The sequence below is a fragment of the Patagioenas fasciata genome, chromosome 3 (genome assembly GCF_037038585.1).
Source record: "Patagioenas fasciata isolate bPatFas1 chromosome 3, bPatFas1.hap1, whole genome shotgun sequence".
Classification (NCBI taxonomy): domain Eukaryota; kingdom Metazoa; phylum Chordata; class Aves; order Columbiformes; family Columbidae; genus Patagioenas; species Patagioenas fasciata.
This window is the reverse complement of record NC_092522.1, coordinates 74,290,398-74,313,092: the sequence shown is the minus strand read 5'-3', so window position 1 is coordinate 74,313,092 and position 22,695 is coordinate 74,290,398. Positions and strand designations below refer to the sequence as shown.

The 22,695-nt window shown below is 38.7% G+C and overlaps 1 protein-coding gene across 1 annotated transcript in view; it reads right to left on the bottom strand.

The window, feature by feature from the left end:
* Positions 1 to 22,309, bottom strand: part of ROS1 (ROS proto-oncogene 1, receptor tyrosine kinase) — a 74,589-nt gene extending 52,280 nt beyond the window's left edge. The window contains exons 1-17 of the mRNA XM_065834956.2: positions 21,977 to 22,309; positions 20,159 to 20,212; positions 18,405 to 18,464; positions 16,904 to 16,930; positions 14,362 to 14,422; positions 13,528 to 13,676; positions 11,974 to 12,112; positions 11,284 to 11,485; positions 10,558 to 10,634; positions 8,221 to 8,343; positions 7,116 to 7,300; positions 5,859 to 5,956; positions 4,812 to 5,323; positions 3,992 to 4,204; positions 3,140 to 3,250; positions 2,431 to 2,612; positions 1,265 to 1,456 (exon numbers count right to left, since the gene is read on the bottom strand). Coding sequence (XP_065691028.2) covers positions 1,265 to 1,456; positions 2,431 to 2,612; positions 3,140 to 3,250; positions 3,992 to 4,204; positions 4,812 to 5,323; positions 5,859 to 5,956; positions 7,116 to 7,300; positions 8,221 to 8,343; positions 10,558 to 10,634; positions 11,284 to 11,485; positions 11,974 to 12,112; positions 13,528 to 13,676; positions 14,362 to 14,422; positions 16,904 to 16,930; positions 18,405 to 18,464; positions 20,159 to 20,212; positions 21,977 to 22,099 — 2,508 coding nt within the window. The 5' untranslated portion in view covers positions 22,100 to 22,309. The remainder of the gene's footprint in view (positions 1 to 1,264; positions 1,457 to 2,430; positions 2,613 to 3,139; positions 3,251 to 3,991; positions 4,205 to 4,811; positions 5,324 to 5,858; positions 5,957 to 7,115; positions 7,301 to 8,220; positions 8,344 to 10,557; positions 10,635 to 11,283; positions 11,486 to 11,973; positions 12,113 to 13,527; positions 13,677 to 14,361; positions 14,423 to 16,903; positions 16,931 to 18,404; positions 18,465 to 20,158; positions 20,213 to 21,976) is intronic.
* Positions 22,310 to 22,695: the final 386 nt, after the last annotated feature.

Below are 22,695 nucleotides of genomic sequence, written 5' to 3'. Positions count from 1 at the left end.
AGCTTTCCCTCTGCCCCCAAGGGCCTCATCAATGTAACAAGGATCTGTGAGACTGGTTGGCCTTTCTGAATGTTAAATACCTTGCAGAGACTAAGTCAAGCCTGGCTTTTGTTTTAATAATCAAGGAAACTTCAGCCTCTTCTCCTTTAGGAAACTAAATGGAAATGTTTTGGGCAATGATACAAAGGTAACCAAGAAACACAGATGTCTAAAGTTTAGAAAGGGTCTTTAATAGAGAGGTTGTCTTCAGGTAAAATTGGAGTAGAAATTCTAAGACAGATGGATTTTTTTTAAAGGCTTCTTTAGCAAGAGCTGTGTATTAAAGAAAGCTGTTGCAGCAATAACATAGCTAACTTCACTTCTTCTGTGGCAGTCTAACACTTGGGACAGAGGGTAAAACCCCACACTGGCTGTGATTTGAGGTGGAGAGCATTCAGCTTTTCTTTGAGAAAGACTCCATAGAGTAAAAGCACTGCAAAAGATGGGACAGTCACTCAGCCTGACCTGCTCAGGACACAGGCTGGGAAAGGTTTATAGGTTCATCAACCCTTGTGTGCTTCACCAGGTCTGCAGTCCCCATCCTACTGACTTACAGCATCCCCCAGTCCCTTTTGTGGCAGTAGGGGGTTTTCTTATCAGGGAGTTGGGTCATCCATCACTCTTCTCCCAGCTACATGGGGAGGAGGAGAGAGGGGAGAGGAGGGGAGAAGAGGAGAGGGAAAAGAAGGAAGGAAGGAAGCAAGCACAGGCATGGCACCAGTTGCCATGCCCCCTCTTTCATCACCGCAAGCAAAAGCTGTCCCTGCAGCAGCACCTCTGCAGCATGAAGTGCCACTCTGGTGTCCCCAGCAAGTGTCTGGCCCCCAAACTAGCTTTGTCAGGACCTGTGAGGTGGGAAACATCAAAGAAGAGGCACGATGCTATGGAGCTCCTGTTCTGTATTTTGATGGGAAAGCCAGAACTGACAACTAGAAAAAGCAAGTAACTTTCACGTATGGGAAGGAGCAGCATTACAGCCATAAGGATGCCTTTTACATCACATTTTGTTGTAATGGTCTGACTTTAGAATTACAGGCCAGAGTTTTGGTACAGCTGTTACAAGAATAAATTCTTATCCTGTTCTTGAAATGATAGGACAATATTGTAAGAAAGGCATGTCATTTTTCTGGTCATAACACAGTGATCTTGACAACCAAGAACACTGACTATATTCAAGAGATCTAATCACACACCCCCAACTGAAAAACAAAAAAAAATCAGTCACCTGTTTACCAGAAAACTGTAGCTGCTCCTGTAACACAAGATACTCCTCTCCATTCAGTCTTGCACTCTCCACTGAGTACATCGTGGCCCAGTACAAATAGCCATTTATTGAATCCACTACTAGATCCTTCACTAGGAACACAACATGAGCCACAACATCCATATGGCCTCCCAGCAGCGATTTTCTATAGATCTAGGGACAAAAGAATTGCTTTCAGCGTCACACCTAAGTTATCAGCCATGATCAATTGAGTATACGTAAGTGACATTTCCACATCTGTTTAGCAAAAACTTATGTAAGCCTTCAGCTTTCAGAGCCTAAACGTTTTGCATTCCAAGTATAAGGATGAAGAATAAGGCAAAATTATTAGTTAATGTTTGCCAGAAAGTAACAAAAGCAAAAGCTGAAATATCTCTTCCCCTTGGCTCTCCCAGTTTTGGCAGCCTTCTGTCTGACAGAGTTTCTCACCCACTTCTTATTCACTATTCACAAGTGTAAATGAGGGTGCAAGGCAGTGTGAAATCTGGCCTTCTAGCTCCAGTTTTTCAAACAGCTTCTGACTTTGCACTTACAAGAAATGGAAGGCATAATTTGACAGCACTGCATAAATTAGCACTGCAATTTTGAAGGCAGATACCTTTTAAATAATTCGCATGTCAATGTTCCTGATATGAGAGAGTACAAAGTGCAATTGTAATTATTTTTTTATCTGCAGTGATCTGCAAAATATCACAGTGCACAGGCCAATCATGAAAATCTCTCTGTAAACAAATTGTGTCAAATTTGCTGCATATATAGGGATTAAAATAAAGTCCATCTACTCCTTAACTGAGATCAACTTGGCAGCCTCCATTTTCACTATCTTCACTTCTTTTCACAGAGCTGAATCCAACAAAACTGCTGATGGCATGTTTGATTTGCCTGATTTGCCCCTGAAGTTCAGTGTCCTGCATTAGTGAATATTAGTGAACATTTTACCTCAAACTTTTGTACAACTCTGGAAAATCACACAGAAAAAGCCTCCTTGTTCTACACTGTAATAGCAATGGTCCAAATGCATCTCAGGTTGCAAGAAGAAGGGTTATCTTCCCAAACATTGTTTTACAGTCTTTCTTACTGACTTAAAGGTGGGTTTTTTTCCTTTCAAGAAGTGCAACTATACCTACCGTATTTGCTTTACCAGTCCAGTACAAGCACTGACCCAACCAATCAAAGGCCAACACCCTTGCATTTCTGATGTCAGATATGTAAGTATTCTCAGTGGTACCCTCTCTTTTGCTCAATGACCAGGTCTGCACTTTGCCCATGGAATTAATCCAATAAAGAGTGTCATTATACCAGTCGAAGTCTTGAAGAGAAGAAAAAAAAAAAAAAAGATATTAAGCAAGCATGTAAATAAATTAAAAAAAAAAAAACAACTTTTTTTTTGAAAGAAAAAAATGTAGCCAGACACTTCCGTTTTTTTAAAAAATCAATACAAATAAACAGTTATGGTCAGTTAACATGAAGACAGATACTTCCTTACAGGAATACAATGCACATATATAGTACATTTATAGCCCTGATGATTATAAATGTATTACATATATTGCAACATTGGAGGCAGAACTATTTAGCTCAGAGAGTTGATTTTAGCTCTACTGTAGCTGTGGTGATGTCAGCAGGGTTTCACTAAGGATTAATTTGACCCATAAAGTAGAAGAAAGCAGATGAACACAAAGGCTTGGCTCAGCAAAGGTGCTGCACTGCACTGCATTCAAGTCTAGACTGCTGCAGTGAAAACTCTCGTCTTTCAGTTCTGCTGATGAAACTTATGGAGAGCTAATAAATGCCAACAAGTCTGTAGCAGCAGCATGTAGTTTGTTTAGTATTTACCTGAAATATTTCTTATTTGAGGAGAGAGGAGTTCTCCTGGTCCATAGCTATCCAGTCGCTGCTTCCAGAGCCCTTCAGCCCCCACTGCCAAAATATATGGTTCTTCTTCAGCTGATAAAGAAAGAAAACTGCAGTTGTACACACCAATACTTGATGCATAATATTTATATTTCCAACACAAAGGGTTTCTGTTTCTTGAAAGGTACAGAAGCCCAGTTAAATCTGCCCCTGCCCTAAGAAATAATAGACAAAGAAGAAAGGCATGAAAATACCATCATTTGAGAAACTCAGATTCAGGGCAGGTTTAGATCTGGAACAGTCAGACAGTTTGGAACCCTACTACATGCCTAAAAACCACTGTGGGTCTACAAGGTCTACGAACTTCAGATGTTGTGCACACATCCATTTCCCCTAGCATCTATGCTCAAACCAGCGATTTTCAGCTTTCAGTGAGCCTGCACTTTCCCATAAACTGTCATCAATCCTCAAGGCAGTGCTCAAACCACTTCATCATAGGAAGTGTTTTACAGAAAACAGGAAAGGAATAACACCTCTCATAGCTGTTCATTTGATAGCATATCAAATAATGTGTTTGATAGTGTATTTGCATTAGAAAAATGTATATAAGTAGCAATAAGAAATACGTAGTATATAATACCATTACTGTAGTTGAAAATCTTGCTACTTTAACTAAAAGCAAATTTACTTATCCTGTATTCTTTAATTGTTCTAAACCAACTTTTTTTGTGGCCCTCATTTTGCAGTCTTTGCCCAAAGCTTGGACCTCAACAGATGGAAAGCTGTATGCATAACTCATTCTTCCTTTCTCCTGCATGACAAAATAATTCTCACCTTTTTCTAAAGTTGTGCCTCTAAATGATTCCGACCATGGTCCTTCACCAGCAGGAGACACAGCTCTAACAGACACTTCATATGTCATGAAGCTGGCCAGATCCTTCATTGTAAACCTCGTGTCACTAATGTTTGAGACAATCCATTCCTCCTCAGATGGGTGCTGAGGTGACACTTTCACATCATAGGTCCAGTTCTGCCAGGCAGACAGACCTGTGAGATAGAAACAATCATGTTATTACAGAGTGGATAGCTGCAACAGAAGATGTGCATTCCTTGAGAAAACTGTATGTTGGAGGCTCATTTTTAAAATGCAGTATCGGGGGAATTAGGAAAGGGATAAATTAAAAATTTACACTTGCTCACTCTGTGACCAATCAAGAGTAGTGGTTCAATCCCTCACAAAGAATTAAGTTGAAAGAATAAACATTTTCTCCAACCAGGTAATTTTCTGCTGTTCAAAGACACATGCACAGAGGACAGGGACTATAGCACAGTCACTGATCAAAAGTCACTACATCTTTGGCCTGCATTTTCTGTGTGATATCAGCAATCAACGTTACTGCTACTTGCCTTGCTTAAAATACCTTGAAGATGACAAAGGAGTTGGCAATGTAAACTTGTATTAACTTAGTTAGACAATTTACCTATTCTACTGGCAAATTTTTGCTTAAATATTTCAAATTCAGATAATTGCAGAACTTCCAGCAGAATCAGAAACTGGAGTCACCAAAGCCCAGCATCAGGAGAAGAGAAACCAGGAAGTTATTCTTCTAGAAACAAAAGAACTGGACTTTCAGGAAGAAACAACCAAACTTACTGGTTCCAATAGTGTGTTCAGGTGGTTTCCAGCTGATCACAGCTTGGTCCAATCCAAACAGTGCCGTGACAAAACGAGGAGGAGTTGGTAAAGGAAAAGGCTGAGTAGATGCTCCGTAGAAAACCAAGTTGCCAAAGCCAAAGTACTCTGGATAGGCCAAATTGCAATCCACAACATACTCATTGAAGCTAGAACTCCCCACTGGAGAGACCTCCTCATGGTAAACTGCCTGGCCATCTGTGACAGTAAATGTGTCATCCTCATAAACAAAGCTCTCCACGTCATTAAGTGGCATGTGTGATCGCAGTGTGTGAAGCTCTGAACCATCAAGAAAACCTGACACAAAGGCTTGTTCTGTTTTGTTGAAGAAAATAAGTCTCTTAGATTGGAAGCTGATCATGAAGTCTCTCAGAGCACTGGATTTCACTACTGGTGAAGTTGTGGAGGCAGTGCCAGGAAAGAGTGGAAGGTTTGCTCTGTATATGCCATCCTCCAGAAGACAGAAAATATAGCTGGCCATGGAGGAAAATAGACTCAAATAACTACAGCACAAGAACTCCGTAGATGAGTCACAAATATTTTAACAGCTCAGAGATGTGCCTGTCTTAATGCAGACAACAGGAAAATGCTTTCAGTGCTATTAATATACATCCTGGAAGAATTAAGCATGTCACTTTTTACCTTCTGGGGATTTGGCTGGCAGATTATTGGAGAATATTCTTTCATAATACCTCAAGTGTTAAGCATGGACATTTAAAATGTACAGAGCTTCATATTCATAAAAGCAAGGAATGTCTGAAAACCAAGTTTAAGCATTGGAAATACTTAATTTTCTCTAACACCCTAGGAAGAAAATGCAGAAAACAACACTGCATGGCATCACTCTTGTTCCAATTGTTTCATCATTTATTATGTGTTGCCAATTGCACTTCTGTTTTGATAAGGGAAGAGTTTGAAGCGGGAACCTAGATGACTAATGAAGTGAAGAAAATGAGAGAGGAGCTTTATAGCACCTTTGACACCAAATGCTCAAAGGAGGACACTTACCCATTGAAGGGATCAGCTATAACCTTTCTGGGGAACATCACATGAAGAGGAGTGATGTCTTCAGCTGCTGTGCAATTCTCTAAATGGCAGACATATATCTGGGGAACGAGAAGAAAAACTGGTGATGCATTCATAAAGCATTTGCTAATGAGCAAATGAGCTGACCTGAGATTCTTTCAGGGGAACCAGACAATGAAACACCTCTCTGACAATCTTTGGTCCTCCTGGGCTCCTGAGTTGTCAGTCACCCGAGTATAACACTTGCTCAGTGGGGCATGACAGCTTACACTAAAAGAGCTGTCTGTCAGTCATCCTTATCTTAATTTCCTGCCTCTAAGCTGGAGGGAAACCCCCAATTTTGGGGGTATAGGCAGACTGTGCTTTGAAAACAATCTAGCAAAGAAGGGAAAAGAGGGAAGCAAGTGCTTTTCTGATCCTGGCAGCAATACCTTGGGATTTTGATAACCTACAATGGATTCAGTAATCCCTACCATCAGTCTGTTCATCTACAGCTCATTTGTATCTTTTTCTTACTACTGCTTTTCCTGCTCCCTCTTCTCTGAGCAGTAAGTGAAAAAAATCAGACATGGCAAGAGACTTACAAAAACAAACAAACAATAAAACCCCCCCTAACCATTTAGGGAAACTTTCCAGTTCTTTGCACATTAGAAGACTACAAAGATACGTTCAAAGTCTGACGATTAGAGTAACTGATGTTTTATGAGTAGGGAATCCAGTGCAGAGTTGCCATCGCTTTTACTTCAAGTTGAAACAGTTGTAATCTCAGCTGTCATCATAGGTATGAAACACTTTCCCTCTTGAACACCATTTGCCAATTCTGAAGGGCATTATATCACTAATTACTTATTTGACCTCCTTCTTGAGACAGAATAGGAACTGAACAAGCTAGATGGAGAACAAAGTAACGAAGTCACTTATATTGGGTATGAAGTGGGTGTGAAGTCAGTCCCAAAAACAAAGCAGGTAAAATCAAAGTGGTTTATGTCCTAAGAAGAAAAATAAGACAAGGACTCAAAGTTCCATATAGCCTGTTTGCTTTAAATATGACACGATATGCAAGGCTTTCTTCTTTTTTAAATCTCTGAAATATGTGAATATTATTAAATTTTAAAAGTCTATTTCTGTAATTATATTTTGTGCATGCATATCTATATATAAATCAAATTTTCTTATGCAAAATAAATCACAGAAATGGTTCAAATGAAATAAGAAATTAATTAAGCCCTAGAGCACTACCTTTTCATTCATGACAAAGTATATCCTCTGGTAAAGCCAGTCTACTGAGATGGATGTAATATTCCCCCAGCCAGCATAAAAGAGTGTTAGGTCAGATACATCAGACATATTTGTAGCTCCTTTCACCCAGATGGAATTCCCCTCAGAAAAATAGACAACTTCCTGGTAAACATTCACAGAAATTCCTAAAATAGAAAGATATGTGCAGAGATAGTAAGTTTTAGTTTTTCAGTTACTTTTTCTACTTGCCTTAAAAAGAAATATTTTTCAATCTGCAACCCAGTGTTATTGGAGAAAAGTTAACCGGTTTTCTCCTCTGCTTCTACTTTCAGATAATAAGGAAACTTTCCTATTTACTATGTAAGTGACATTATCATAGACAATTCCCCTTCAGAAAGGTAATCAGACAAAAAGAGGATGTATGACATGCAAACTAACTGGCACTGATTGCCCCTCTCCAGGGCAAACAGATGCGGTTTGCATTTCCTCCAAAGAGATTAAACAGAACTGGCCCCAACACTGAGCCCTGGGGAACACCACTCGTGACCGGCCACCAACTGGATTTGGCTCCGTTCACCAGGACGCTTGGGGCCCGGCCATCCAGCCAGTTCTTCATCCATCGCAGAGTACCCCCATCCAGGCCATGAGCTGCCAGCTTCTCCAGAAGAATGCTGTGGGAAACGCTGTCAAAAGCCTTATTGAAGTCTAAGTACACATCATCCACAGCCTTTCCCTCATCTACTAGGTGGGTCAACTTGCTGTAGAAGATCAGGTTGGTCAAACAGGACCAGCTAATTACAGGGAAACATCTGCTTTGGCTTCATCTTAACTCAATTTAGCTACTTACTATGTAAAAGTCCAGCTCTGAAGTAGTTGCCTAGATTCAGTGAAGGAAAGGTTGCATTGGGGAGAACAATTAATCTCTTCCCAATGCCTGTCATTTCAAATAGCTCAAAATATGTCCTGAAAGTTCCTGTTGCTCCTCACTGACTATGAAGGGAGGCTAGATACTATCTCAGGCTAGGTGAGGTTCATTCTGTCCTTGGTGAACACAGAGGTCTAAGTCATACTGGAGATGAGAGGAGAGAGCCCTATCTGTTTTTACCTGTAATGTTGTGGTGTATAATACCATTTTGCAGGCACTGGGCTGCTTCGAGGAAATGTTCTGTGTATCTCTTCCTTAAAGACTGATTTCTGGATAGGAAGAGCCATGTTGCTTTTTCCTTAACTAAAAAAAAAAAAAATCAGAATTAAGATAGGTGGCTGCATCACAGAGAAAAATGTTTCTAACTCAGATACAGCACTAATAGACATACGTATACACATGCACACACATATGTACGTGTACATATATATTTTTACACTAGCAATGACTGACTAAAATTTAAACTATTTGAATGTTGAAAGTGGATGGAGTTATTCACTACAGTGCCTTGTGGCTGCTCACCACAGGGTGAGAATTCACCACAGGAATTTCACACCACCTTTTCAGGTAACAGCAGTGAGTCCCCAGTGAGGGAAAGGAAGCTGGAGCAAACAAGGCCCTACAGACTCCTGAGGAAACAAGGGCACTGAGACATCAATGTCAGTCCAAAATCCAATGGAAGGGGGATATTTAACCCCCCTGGGCCTCTTTGAAAAGCCCATTCAAACTAGAATATTATCCCACAGAGTTGGGGAAAAGCAAATGAAGTATGTTTGTTTAATGTATTTCATCATGCTGACCAGTTTTTTCAAGGAATAAGTAGTTTTCACAAGTAAAGATGATAATGGGATAATATTATCTCCTTCAGAGTTGATAAATTTTAAAAATGTTGCGGGTATTTTCTTTTTAAGTCACAGATTTTGAAATCAAGGAGAGTTTTGCTCACATAAGGTGACTTTGTGCTTATACACTCACAAGTAACTCACATCAAAACACTGCAGCAAATCCATACCTTTTGTCTAGGCTATGCATAGCTCTGCAAAAGATAGCTAGTCTTGCTTCTGAATCTCAGATCCCTGAAAACCTTACACATCACTTGCTAAATTGATTCACAAGTAGTTACCATCATTTTCAAAAGTGGTGTGTTATTTCAAGTCTGCATTTGGCTACTTGCAGTTTCCAAACAATCCTTCCTTTTTTTTTTTTTTCTCCCTCTAGGTTAAACAGCTGCCTGCTACCAGATATTATTTCCTCATATGGGTATCACAAGACGGTGGCGGGATGCCGTCTTAATTAATTCCTGCATAACATGCATAGATTGAGCTGCACACGTTTCTCACATGACACACACACAATGAGTCACTTCAGTAATGATCTCTCCAAAGCAGAGTGCAAGAGGCCACTATCACTTCTTCATCTCAAAAGGAGAGGTGGAATGGTTATCTACCCCGAGAAAATGTTTAGGGGGGGTATGCTTGGTTGGTTGGTTGTTTTCTACCAAAATTAATTGGTTGGTAATTGGCTTAATGAATACAGTCAAATGTACCAGCCTGGACATTTCACAAATGGCACAAATGTTTATGGCTCAGCCAGCCCTAGGGTAAACTTCTGTGGAGTCTCTAGATAAGGATATATCAGTGTATCTAAGCTATTAAAAAAAAAAAAAAAAATACAAACCCAAACCAAAACAAACAAAACAAAACAAAAAACAAAAACAAAACAAAAAAAAACCACCAGCCAAAACAAAACAGATTTTAAAAGTACCAGAGAAGCTATAAGCTCAATTTCTCCAACCAATAGCAGAAGATTAGAGATTGACAGACTTAAAGTGTTTACTAAAATTGAAGAGTTTCCAGGTGTTTGACAAATAGATTTCTTCAGGAACAGGGGAGCATCTTTTTGTTTTCTTTTCTAAAAATACATTTTGCTAACATAGATTTAATTATCACTTGTGCTCCGTCTCAACATGTACCTTTCTCTGGCAATTAATTAATATTGCTACAATGTGATACCTACAGTGTATCATTACTTTCATTATTAATTAGGTAATATAGTAAGATAAACACAGCTATGAAAGAGCAATAAATATTGATAGGATTTCTTATATTTGGCATGAGATAACTGAGGAAGTTTTGGCAAAAGTGATTCGTGTTAAGTACTTATTATTAGAAGAAGAATACATTTGTTTGTCAGCTGTTAAAATCTCACCTAGAAAATGAAAGTATATCCTGCCGGTCACTGTCTCTAACCACTGAGGTGTTTTTCATCTGTAATACACCTCAGGTCAAACTTCTTTGGGCCTACCAGCATCGCAGGTTATTACCATGCTGTGTAGCCCAATAATGTCTACAGATAAAACACAGGAGTCTCTCTGATATGCTACTGACTCCTCAGTGTACTTGTCATGCACTGTTTACAGTCTAAATATTATTCTCTACAGCCAGGTACATGGTAGACCAGCAAACGTGACTTTGACCCCAGAAACAGACAATGATAAGGACTCTACTATTTTTGTACCTTTGGATTCTGGGGTTGTGATGTTGGCTTCAGCAGGAGGTCCAGCACCAAACTCATTAACTGCCACAATACTGAACCTACATTAAAGAAAAGAGACAGGTTTTGGTTTGCAGGTTTCTTTTGAAAAGTTCCCTGAGAAATATTTTATCAAGTAGGGCAGCTGCTACAGAAGTGCTTGACTTCCAGAAAATGCCTGTTTAAATATAATGCCCTGAGAAATTTATAATAAAAATATAATCAACCAGAATCTGAATTCCCCAAAGGTGGGGCAACAACAGAATCTTCTAAATTAAAATTCAAAATGGGGTTTCAGACTCAAGAGCAATACAACTTCATTTCAAAGGAGCGCAAGCAGAATGCAGGCCTTCGTGTTTAATAAAAATGAAGGAATTTTTCCAGACGTTTAAGGGGCTAGGGAGCATTGCTCTGTTATTCCCTGCATATACTGAAAACATGTCACATAAGATTTAAAAAATGAAAAACAGTAGCTAAGAAAATGCAGCCTTCTGAACCTATTGCTTTTCCTTCCTCCCCATCTCACTTGCACATAAGTAGCCAACTTATCTGGAATAACTCCGTTATCTCAAGGAAGGAACTTTTGCTTTCAGCAAGAACATAAGTAAGCTGCATAATTGTGCCGTAGTGGTATTCAGGCATATCTTGTACTATCGAGGCAATAAGAGCTACAGCACACTTGGCCACACTGGTTGTATTTTCTTTTTGTACCTGTAAGTGTTGTTTGGGAAAGTGGAATAGAACTGAAAGCTGTGCCCTCTCGAGGCTCTCAACAGCTCATGATTCTCACTGGTCAGGAGCAAGTTATATCCAACAATCAACCCATTGGGAAAAAGTGGTGGAGACCAACTAACTTCAACAGTGTTTGGACTTGAACTTTGGATATCTTTAATGACAGGAGCTGTTGCAGGAGCTGCAAGAGACAGAAGTAGTTAACTCTGGGATGGCATCTAATATGTTAATAGATTTTTCTTTTTTTAGGCATATTTTTAGGTTTCACACCTACTAATTCATTTATACTAATAAATATTAGGGACAGCATAAGATTTCAGCAATGGTTAACCTTTTCTTTTTTTTGAACCAGGAAAATGTGCGTGTATTTCAGTCAAAAAGTTAACATGCATAATTATGCACAAAAGTATCCAGTGTGCCCTCACAATTTTGACCATTAGTTTTCTGTGCATGTTTTTCAAACTAAAAGCAGGAAGTAGCCCTAAATCTTCCAGTTCAAATAAAAAGAGTCCATAGAATTTTAGTTTGGTCTTCTGCAGCTACCCAGCAGACAACATAACCATCATTCTGAAGATTAAGCATCAATGTTTTCCATGAAAGAAACAACAAGGAAGTCTAAATGTTTCTGATATGGTCCTGAAAGATGCAATTCAAAGTTCTATTTATTACCTCCAAAAGCATGTGTCCGGTAACTCGGACTCGATGAAGAATGGAGCTGCAGCTGAGATGTAATGATCCAAGTAACTCGGAACACGTACTCTGTGAAGGCTTGAAGTTCTTTGACTGTATATGAATTTTCAGATACTACCTAGATCAATGCACAGACACAAACATTTTTTTAATTCCTCCATCCGCAGTTGCTATGTAGAGCGTTATCAGGGCAAAAAAGGTCTCATACAACAACATACACATCCGAGATACTGAAAAGTAGCATCCTAAATTTAAATAAGAGGAAATTCTGGGAGCTATTTTCACCATAGACTTTCATTTTCCATCCTTTCAGAACTTTTTCTCTTCTCCTCTCTTTTCTTCAGAACACACTACCAAATCTAAACAATGAGTAAATGTATGGAAGGATGGATGCAATATAATAGTAAATTTGAAGAATAAGGTAAAAAACTAAAATAATAACATATTATGGGCAATGTATTTTAAACTGTTGATATATATATATAGTACAGGTTGAAGATCCAATAGCTCCTAGTTACTTTAAAATATTTATGGTCCAAAGCAATTGTTCCCCATTATTTCACCAATGATTAATTCATTAGAACTTCCTGTTTAACAGATTATCTTTACCTTTGATTTGTGACACAAACTTACCATGCTCTGTAAATTGGTCTAATTGAGTTGATAGCAAGATAACACATGTACAGTTGACGCAAAAGTACATAATATGAGAATAACCATACTGAGTCAGAACAAAGGTCTACGAAGCCGAGTATTGTGTCTTTGACAAGAACCAAAAAATATGTCTAGGGAAAGGTATAAAAAAAGAGAAAGCCTACAGTGATATTTCTTTTAAATACTCCCAGTCTTGGCATTTTATAAGCATGGCTCAACATGAAACAATGGCAATGTTTGCATTTACTAGAACCTGATTTTTTCTTCCATTAATTGGTCCAGTCACTTTTTGAACTCCACTCAGTAATTTTAGTTATTTCAATATTTAGTAGTTGAAATTTAGTAATTTAGCATCTGCATCTGCCAGAAAGCAGCTGAACATTTGAACTACACATTCTGTGAGAAAATACCTTCATTTGCTAGTTTTGAACCTGATACCTGCTAGTTTCTATCAAGGTCCCTAGTTCCTATTTTGGAGGAAATGGATAATAATTGTCCACCTCTCAACTCCTCTCTGCTAGTCATGATTTTGTAAACCTGTTTCTTGTACCTAACATATTATTTTATTTTTCTAAAATAAAACGAAGAGCAGAGATGACAAGCACAACCATTGTCCTGCAAATACACTAAGAATCCCAAAGCATTTTACCAGTCTTAGCCAACTGCTAGTAAAAGATAAAGAAAGAACTTAATTCAGTAGTAAATTACAGCCACTTCTGTTTCAAAATTTCATCATTACTTTCTTTCCTCATGAGTTTTTTTATATGATTGCACCCTAGTAATAAATTACCCTTTCTTTCTCCAGTGAAATGGGATAGGATTATAAATGAAATCAAGAACCTATTTCCTTGCCAAGTAAAAGGAAATGTTCTTCTTTACCTCTGTGTACCTCCAGTCTCCAGGGAGCTGATTGAACTTCCACTGGATAATATATTTCACCTCAGAGACGTTAGCTGGCTTCCACCCTAATGTGACATTGTGACTTCCAATGGCAGATGCAAATGGAGCACTAGGTTTGTTCAAGGAGTCTGAAGGGAAAATATAATTCAACAGTGAGAAAAAGCCCCCGTGACAATCTCTGGGCCTTAAAGGTTAAAGCCTACCACTTCACACACCTAAACGTTGTGAGGCCAATGAAAAGACAGAAAAGAATACATTGAAAATTTTGTTGAATAAATTGAATGACATTTTAAACACAGTTTGATAAGTAAGCCCAAACTGGGTCAAACTCAATGTAAGCATATGTGACTACAACTCTGTGCTTTGGTAAACGCCCTTTTCGTTACAGATACTTAGTAAACTTTTGCTAAATAGTGACCCAGAGAAGCTATGGTAGACTTCTGAAGAGATTTTCAAGGAGCCTATTTCAACAGCACTGCATTAGCCCAGTTGTTCCCATGTAAGTCTCAGGGGCTTTTGGCAATAATTTCAAGGTAGTAGACAGGTCTTGACAAAGTATCATCTTAAACAGCTGAGGTTGGATTTTAGAAGTCTGATGTCCATGAAAGGGAGGAAAATGAATTTTATTATAAGAAATGGTTAACTTCATTGTATTTGTTAAAAGAAGAAAGAGGAGTGGTAATATTCTGATAAAGAAAAATACTCAAGACATTCCTATTTTTTCAAAGAAATCCAGAGAGTAGGACAAGACTATAATGTTAAAACTGAATTTATCAGACTGTGAATCAGACACAGGACTCCATTCAGACTTACTCTGTGCTTCAACTCCATATGCATCCTCTGCACGGCTACAGCCAAATTTACAGGAAACTGTCTGTGTAGGGTACAGAACTCATTGGTTAGTTTTGTGCAAAGGCAAACTTCCTCCTAGAATTACACAGACACAGTTTAAGCACGTACAAATGCCATGGACATATTGAATACATACAAACCCTGTGGAAGTCATTACATTCATTCTAAAAAACAGCAGTTCCACAAACTCAATCCAAAGAACTTCCTGAGAGCATTTTCCATTGGTTCACTGGGCACTGAATTAGGGTTCTCCTCCTCACACACTGTCCTTTCGTGGAAAGCACAACTATGGGGCTACATTAAAGCTGGGAATAGAATTCAGTGACAACCATGGAGTCAGGAAATAATGTTTTTTAACTTGTTAATGCTACATGCCTCATGTTTGGTTTCACTCTTTCCTGCTTCCTGTCTTTCCTGCAAATGAGGAACATTCTTTCAAATGTACTTCCAGTCAGTTTTCAAAATAGTTGAAATTAGTGATTCATCAGAGCAGCCATGCCTAATTCACACTTTCTTGTTAGTAGTTACTCCTTCTGGTACAGTCATGTCTACAAGCTGCAAACATAACAAATACCCCAGGGCAGTGAGTTCTCCACGCTCACATCCTAAAATCAGAAAACTCCTAAGAGTTTTCAGTTTAGGTAAGGAACACAGATATAGTGCTACCCTGCTTTACAGGTAGGGAACTTAAGAAGAGGTAGTAACATTTTCTAGGTGCATCTCAGTAGCTTAAAAGTTACATGAAAGACTGTGTTTTCTGGAAAGCCGAAGCTTTTGAGAAGTGATGGTTTGAGCATTTCTAGACAAGTATTTTATTTGGGCTCATTTTATTCTGCAAGTTCATTCAGCCTATAAAATCTTGAAGTTTGCTTCATAGAGCAGCCACCTTTCAAGTGATAATTAACCTTCAGATCATTCAGAAACAATTCATTATGTTAAGTGAGCAAATTTTTTAATTGCTCTTCCTGTGATTCTAGGATATACATTTCTGGCACCCTACAGAAACTGACAAGGCATGTTATTTCAAACAAGGCAGTTGTAGGTGAGATGGATTTAAAAACTTGCTTAGTAGTGTATTCCTACATACATTATCTCATATCTAGGCATTCAGTGACAAGTGCAAGTACTTAAAAAGTTTTTTTCTGATGTTTTTATATTCAGAGAAATAAAAGACTTCCAAGTGAATTATCATGACTATTAGCAGGCAAATATGCAGGTATTAGCAGACATCAGTTACCAGCTGTACACTGGAGCTTTCATTTACAACCAAGATTTATTTAGTTTGTAGGGGATAGTGTCCCCAGATTACATGCTGATTCATACTGCCTTCTGCTTCATTTAAGACAGACATTTCTGACCATTCATTTTATGTAGTGTTTTTCTTTCTTCTTTTCATCTTTGTCTGAAGCATAAACACAATTTTTGCTTGAGGTAAGAGGATTACTAAAGCTCCTAGCCTTAGAAACTTAGAGGGAAATTCGCCATCTGCTCTGCCTGAAAACAAGCAATAGTCATATATTCTCCATTGATCAGAATTGCCCCTACGTGAGCCAGATTCTGCTGCCCTTGTGAATATTCCTACCGAATTCAGTGGCACTTCCATGTTTCTAGGTGAGAAATAATATCCAACAGGAGTAATACTACCAGATTCCAGTCCCAAGATGTAGTCACAGGACAGAACTGAGCCAACGTCAAAGGAAAAGTCACACACTTACTCATCCTCCTCTGCCCTATAGACCGCAGTGACCTGCTGCTCACCTGACCATGTGGGGGGTCAAGTCAGCCAGCTGATACAGTGGAAAAATAATCTCGCAAAAGCCCTTGTAGAATTAGTGAATTTAGCTGGCATATTGTGTGGCCAGACAAGAAAAAACAAAAACGAAACGAACAAAAAAAAAGCCAACAACAACAACAAAAGTCACACTAATTCAGTGTTTCTACAAAAGCTGGTTACTTCTTGACTGCTCCTACACTCCAAAACCATCATTTAGCATATTTGTAAACTTTTGTCATGGTTACAATTTCACAGATTAAAAAGCATTAAAAAGAGTCTTTTCAATCCAAGTTCCAGCTTGCCAACGCATTTTTGTATCTACTCAGGATTCCCTCTAACTCCACCATCTCCTACTTGAAGTACGTTACTCCCCTCAGGGTACAGCCTTCGGACAGAGACCTCAACAGTCCCAAACACAATCCTACAACAGTCCCATCCCCATCTGGTAGTACACTCCGTATTCACGCTAAAAGGGCCCCAGAAAGGCACTTTCTCTTTAGCAGCACTTTGTTGCCTCATACAGCAGTTTTAGATGCGAACATGTCCTTATTCACCATGCTGGAAAGAAAGGATTCAGTACTTAACTCATTCTTCAGCTTTAGGAAGCACAAAACCAGTAGACCTGGATTGATAAGTTTATGTATCTACATTGTATTTCTTAGCACTATATGGACATTGTAATCACTGAAATCATGTTTTTTCATATTGATCTGATAGCATTTAACTTACCTCACATGCTCTAACGTATGTCTTGTTCTGCCAAGAAACAAATTAATAAAATGTAGGATTAGCATAAATATAATCACAGAGTATTTCAGATAGTATCAATTAATTTAAAATTTCTTGCAGTGAAAGTATGCTACAAACCTTATCACTGGCAAATAATGAAAGAAAGAAAACCCACACTTGAAAAACCAGAAAGTCAACATTAAAACAATGCCAGCTGCATGTGTTCAAGAGGTCCAGAAAAAAAGGCAGTTAAAAAACTATCAGGCCAGTTGTCCCAGATCAATGCTAATTCTTATTCATTGGTTTAATAAAAGAGAGAAATCAATCTAGTAAAGACCATGTGCTTCATTTGCATCTGCATACAACTCTGACACAGGCCCCAGGAGAATAAAATCCTGGAAAGTACTAGTTCTTTCTCACTGTGAGTGTACTATCAGCAGGTTTGCTGATGACAGCAAACTGGGAGGAGTGGATGACATGCCAGAAGGCTGTGCTGCCATCCAGTGAGACCTGGACAGGCTAGAGAGTTGGGCAGGGAAAAATTTAAGGAAATATAACAAGGGTGAGTATAGAGTCTTGCATCTGGGCAGGAATAACCCCAGGTTCCAGTATAAATTGGGGAATGACCTGTTAGAGAGCAGTGTAGGGGAAAGGGATCTGGGGGTCCTGGTGGACAGCAGGATGACCATGAGCCAGCACTGTGTCCTTGTGGCCAAGAAGGCCAATGGTATCCTGGGGTGTAATAGAAGGGAGGTGGTTAGTAGGCTGAGAGAGTTTTTCTTTCCCTTCTGCTCTGCCCTGGTGAGACTGCATCTGGGATATTGTGTCCAGTTCTGGGCCCCTCAGTTCAAGAAGGACAGGGAACTGCTGGAGAGAGTCCAGCACAGGGCAACAAAGATGATTAAGGGAGTGGAGCATCTCCCTTATGAGGAAAGGCTGAGGGAGCTGAGTCTCTTTAGCTTGGAGAAAAGGAGACTGAGGGTTGACCTCATTAATGTTTATAAATGTATAAAGGGTGAGTGTCACGAGGATGAAGCCAGGGTCTTGTCGGTAACAACCAATAATAAGACAAGGGGCAATGGGTACAAACTGGAACACAGGAGGTTCCACTTAAATATGAGAAGAAACTTCCTCACAGCGAGGGTGACAGAACACTGGAACAGGCTACCCAGGGAGGTTGTGGAGTCTCTTTCTCTGGAGACATTCAAAACCTGCCTGGACACATTCCTGTGTAACCTCATCTAGGTGTTTCTGCTCCAGCAGTGGGATTGGACTAGATGATCTTTCAAGGCTCCTTCCAATCCCTAACATTCTGTGATTCTGTAACTCACATAGATTATTAATTTCTGAAGACAGAATTTATGAATGCACTGAAAATACATTCATTATATCTTTTTCATAGAAACACTCCTCTGGTTAGGTTTTCCACATCTGCCATTAGCTAAGGTTCTTGATGGACTGGAGGCAAGTGCTATAAAGCCAAGGCTAAGGCAATACTCACACATTTCAGTGGGCAATCGATTTGCACTGTTGCATTCCAAAACTGACATCCCTGTGTGCACTGCAAAGACAGACAGTGGCTTTAAAAAGGCCTTTGAAAACACATTCTTAAAGAGAGAGGATACTCCATATGCTAAGAGTGAGGACAACAGTTCAGTTTCCAGATGAAGGAAAATATTCCGCATGACCAAGTCACTTAGGTCTCTCTTGCCCCGGTTCTTTAGCAATAAAGTAGGCATTTACAGTACTTAAACTCTGTAACAAAAATATTAAATATACCAAAGATTATAGGTACTCACATGCTATGTACACTAAGTTAGTTATGTTGCATAGTGTTCTTCTCAAAGCAAAATCAAATATAGAGCAGAAGAAAAAAATCATTCTTAAAGATTGGTTTGTGCAAAAGAGCAGATGTTCAACTACTTGTTCAGTTCTGCTAAAGTATTTGACACCCTTGCATGTACTGAGAGCAGTAAAAGAATTGCAGGACACCTGACCAGACTGTGACTGTCACCTGGGGAGAGTGCTCGGTTCAACACAAGCGCTGGGAAAGGGCTGATACACAGTTCCAGGAACAGAAGGAGCCCTGGCTAATGACAGTCCACATCCATTCTTGCTCTGGCAATGGGTCATCCAGCCACACTGTGTGCAGTCAGTGCTCCCTCTCTCCCAGCTTTATTTTACCCCTTGTTCTCTGTGGAATAGAGATATGGAGCACACAGCACAGCCAAGCACAGTGGAAAGCCACGTGATGTGAGCCTCCTACTCTCCAACAGGCAAGGCATTTGCTTTAAAACCAGGAGTTTTCAAAGATATAATGAATATGATGCGGTTTGGATTTTGTATTGGACCTCATTTATTTATTCAGTTCCATTCACTTCTCCATGATCATGTATATTTTTCTTTTTAAAGGGAAACTGAAAGGGAATATCTTTGGAAGCAGTAGACTAACATTGAACCTTGCAAAGCCTCATGAAAGAGATAGTAAGACTTTATAACACTGAGCAAAGATACACAGTGACCTAAATGAATGAGTCAACCTTGCTATGCATTGTCATGACAACACAGCCTTTATGGTCCCAGCATCATAAATGACCTGGTCTTGCTGGATGCCAGGTGCTGAGAGGCTGCTTCCCACTAGTCTCTGTGGAAAATATTGATGATTGAATTCTCCACCACTCTTCAAAGAATATGTATAACTGCCAGTTTAAATTGCATTTGAAATCTGAACTAGGAGAACATTAGCTAAAAGAGCTGCAAGAATGCTGCTGTGGAAAGCTCATGTGAAGTGTAAGAGTTCTCCATGATAGACACAGACAATTGAAATCCTATAGATCTCTAAATTCTCAAAAATTGTAATTTTAAGTTTTCTCCCATCAAATCACTCTAAAACCAGAATAAAACACTTAACCATACAAAGGTAGCTAAATAAAATTTTCTTGATTTGCATTTTGAAGGCAACACTAGTTTTTATTCATTTTCTCAAAAATTAGTGCTTATGAACTTTGTAGACCATAAATGTGAACATAGCTCACAGCAGAGATCCACACCCTTTACACATTTTCTTTAAACAAAAAAGACAATCGTGTCTGTAATAACTTGAGCCAAGTCTAAACACACAACCTATTGACTTATGCCAGACAGGCAACTGTGCACATTTATGTGAAGTCTTTGACAATATAATCATTGTACCCATTTTATTCAAATAGCAGTAACATAAAATGTCAGTAATCAACAAAGTAAACTATTACTCACTGCTCCAGTGATGTCACTAACATTGCAAAGGTTAGTAATTCCAAGTTGTCCTTCCTATAAGAGAGATACATACTTTTTTACAGAGTCAAAATGTTTCCCCAAAATTCTTTTATTGAAATATATGAAATCATTACTTTCTTGTAAAACAAATTTTCTTTGACTAATGTTTCCTAATTTGGAGAAATTTATTATTGACAGACCAGTAGCTTCTCACTTAAGAATAATTTCAGAGTACCATCAAAGACATTGGCATAATCACCTGGTTTCAATCACATTACCTTAGATAGGAATTTGGCTCTCATCTGATTCTGGTTCACTGAATCAACAATGAAAATTTCATAAATACTTTAGGCATAAATGACAAAGCCAAGTGGTTTTGACCCCTTGAGAGCAGAGAGACCTTCCTTCAAGTGGAATGTCTTTTGTCTGGCCTCTTTTTGAAGGGATTTTACACAGCCATATGGTGACCGCCCTTCGTCCCCTGCCAAAAGTGTTCTTGGGCTAAGGTGCCTACTTTTTCACATAATTCAAAGTGTGCAAAACCTGTCACAACCTGTGAAATGCAAATGATCTGAGGATGTATCCAACAGCCTTGGAGAGCTGAATGTTAGGTCTTTAGCTTTGTCCTGTAAGGAAGTAAGAGCATCCTTAATAAAACAACTCTCATGAAGAAATTTTCAGCACACTGGGCGCACTGTGACAATAGTGAGAATCAAAGGTGTCACAAAGCAAATCTAAATGCAGTAAGTAGTCTAGAGGCTAAAAATATTATCTACAGCTCTCAGACTCAAAGATCATATTTTTCTCATCTGAATCCCTTATACAATACATTCACTGAACAGGAATGAGATTTTCCTGTCTTTCAAAGCTGAGAGGAACAGAAACTTACTTATTACTCTGAATTAATTTAAGCTTAAATCAAAGGATCCCCATTAAAGTTATCATTGCATGATAGGTCTCCATCAGGGAAGACAATTAACTCTTTCACTGGTGCAAGAATCAGAAATAGTTTTAAAGGAACTGTCAGACAAATGTATGAAATAAAATGGAGCAGGTGATAGTCCTTTGCAGTAGGTTTCCAGTTAGTTAGCCCTAGGGCACAAAATGTCCTTTTTACAGAGCAAAGGTACATGGTCTTCTAAGCAACATCAACATTTCAGGCAAACAGAAACAAGGAGGTAACTCCTGAAAGCCTCATGCAGAATTCTTGTTTGGATTTGAGAGGTTTTGTTTATCTTTGTTGTTCATCAATAGAAGCAAAAATAATAAATTCCACTTGAGTACTCAAAGGAGTACTAAGAAAGCACAAGATTAAGGATCCAACCACTTACGTTAGTACTTAAAGAAACATCCACAATTTAAAGCATAAGTGACTTAAAAAAGAAGCTGAAATTATTTTGGGATAATTGTGCAAGCCTCAGATTCTCAGCCAATTTCTTCTGAATTTACAGTTTCCTAGGTTTGTACAAGAGAAGTCATAGACTAGACAGAAACTGATAAGCAAAGTGTATAAACTGAAAGAATAAAGGGTTATCTCCTTCACCCTCCAGGGTCTTTAGCGTTTATAGTAATTTCAGGAGCTGTTGGAACTGAAGTATATCAAGTATAAAACAAAAACACATGTAAACTGGTTAATGGCATTTATTCCTTACCTAGTTCCACAAATTCAAATATTAAACATTAGTTCTCGAACTGTCTTTACTCAGCTACATTCTTTAAAACAATTTTGAACAAAGCAGATATATGTAATGCAAAATTCTTACAGTGCTAATAACCATCTATGTTTCAAAGGATTAAGGACAGTTTTTTGAAACTTACCAGGCTACTTGTACACAAGTTTCGACAGTTCTTTGAGAAAGTACAGTACACTGTAGAAATCCATACACAGTAAAAAGCAGCAAATCTGTTTAGCGGGAGATCCCAAAGGCAAATGTTCCTCATAACTTGAACAGTTTCACCTGGCAGTCCGATTCTTTCCTTGACTTGGCCATACGAACTCCTTTTAGGCTAGATGACGGAGATGCGACTGTGAACTTTCTGCATTTCAATGTACTCAATGTTTTTAAAATCCTTGTTTACACTCCATTCCTTCAACAACTTTTCAGCTTCCTGGAGCACCTGTCTTGAAATTGCGTAACATCTATTTCATAGTTTCTTATTAAACCACTGAAACAAAAGAGTCGACCAATGAAAGTCAGCGTATCTCCTTACATAAATATAATTAATGTACAGAGGAAACTAAGTGCAATGCTGTTAATCGGGTACTCCAAGCAACACGGAAACAGCGAGAGAGTAAGAGAAAACTGGCCTAATCTTCATTTCCACTGTGATTAAGCTGTTTCTTAGTATTTTCAAGTGGATACAATGAAGTAAATTCATTTGTGGTGGTGAATAAATTTGTTAGAACACTACAGTTCGTATCAGTCACTACAAAAATGATAATTAATTATCTATTTTAATGACTGTTTCCAAATGTTCCATTTCTACACTTTCCTACCACATTGAAATGTTCCTTTACCTTCCTAAGCCTCACTCCC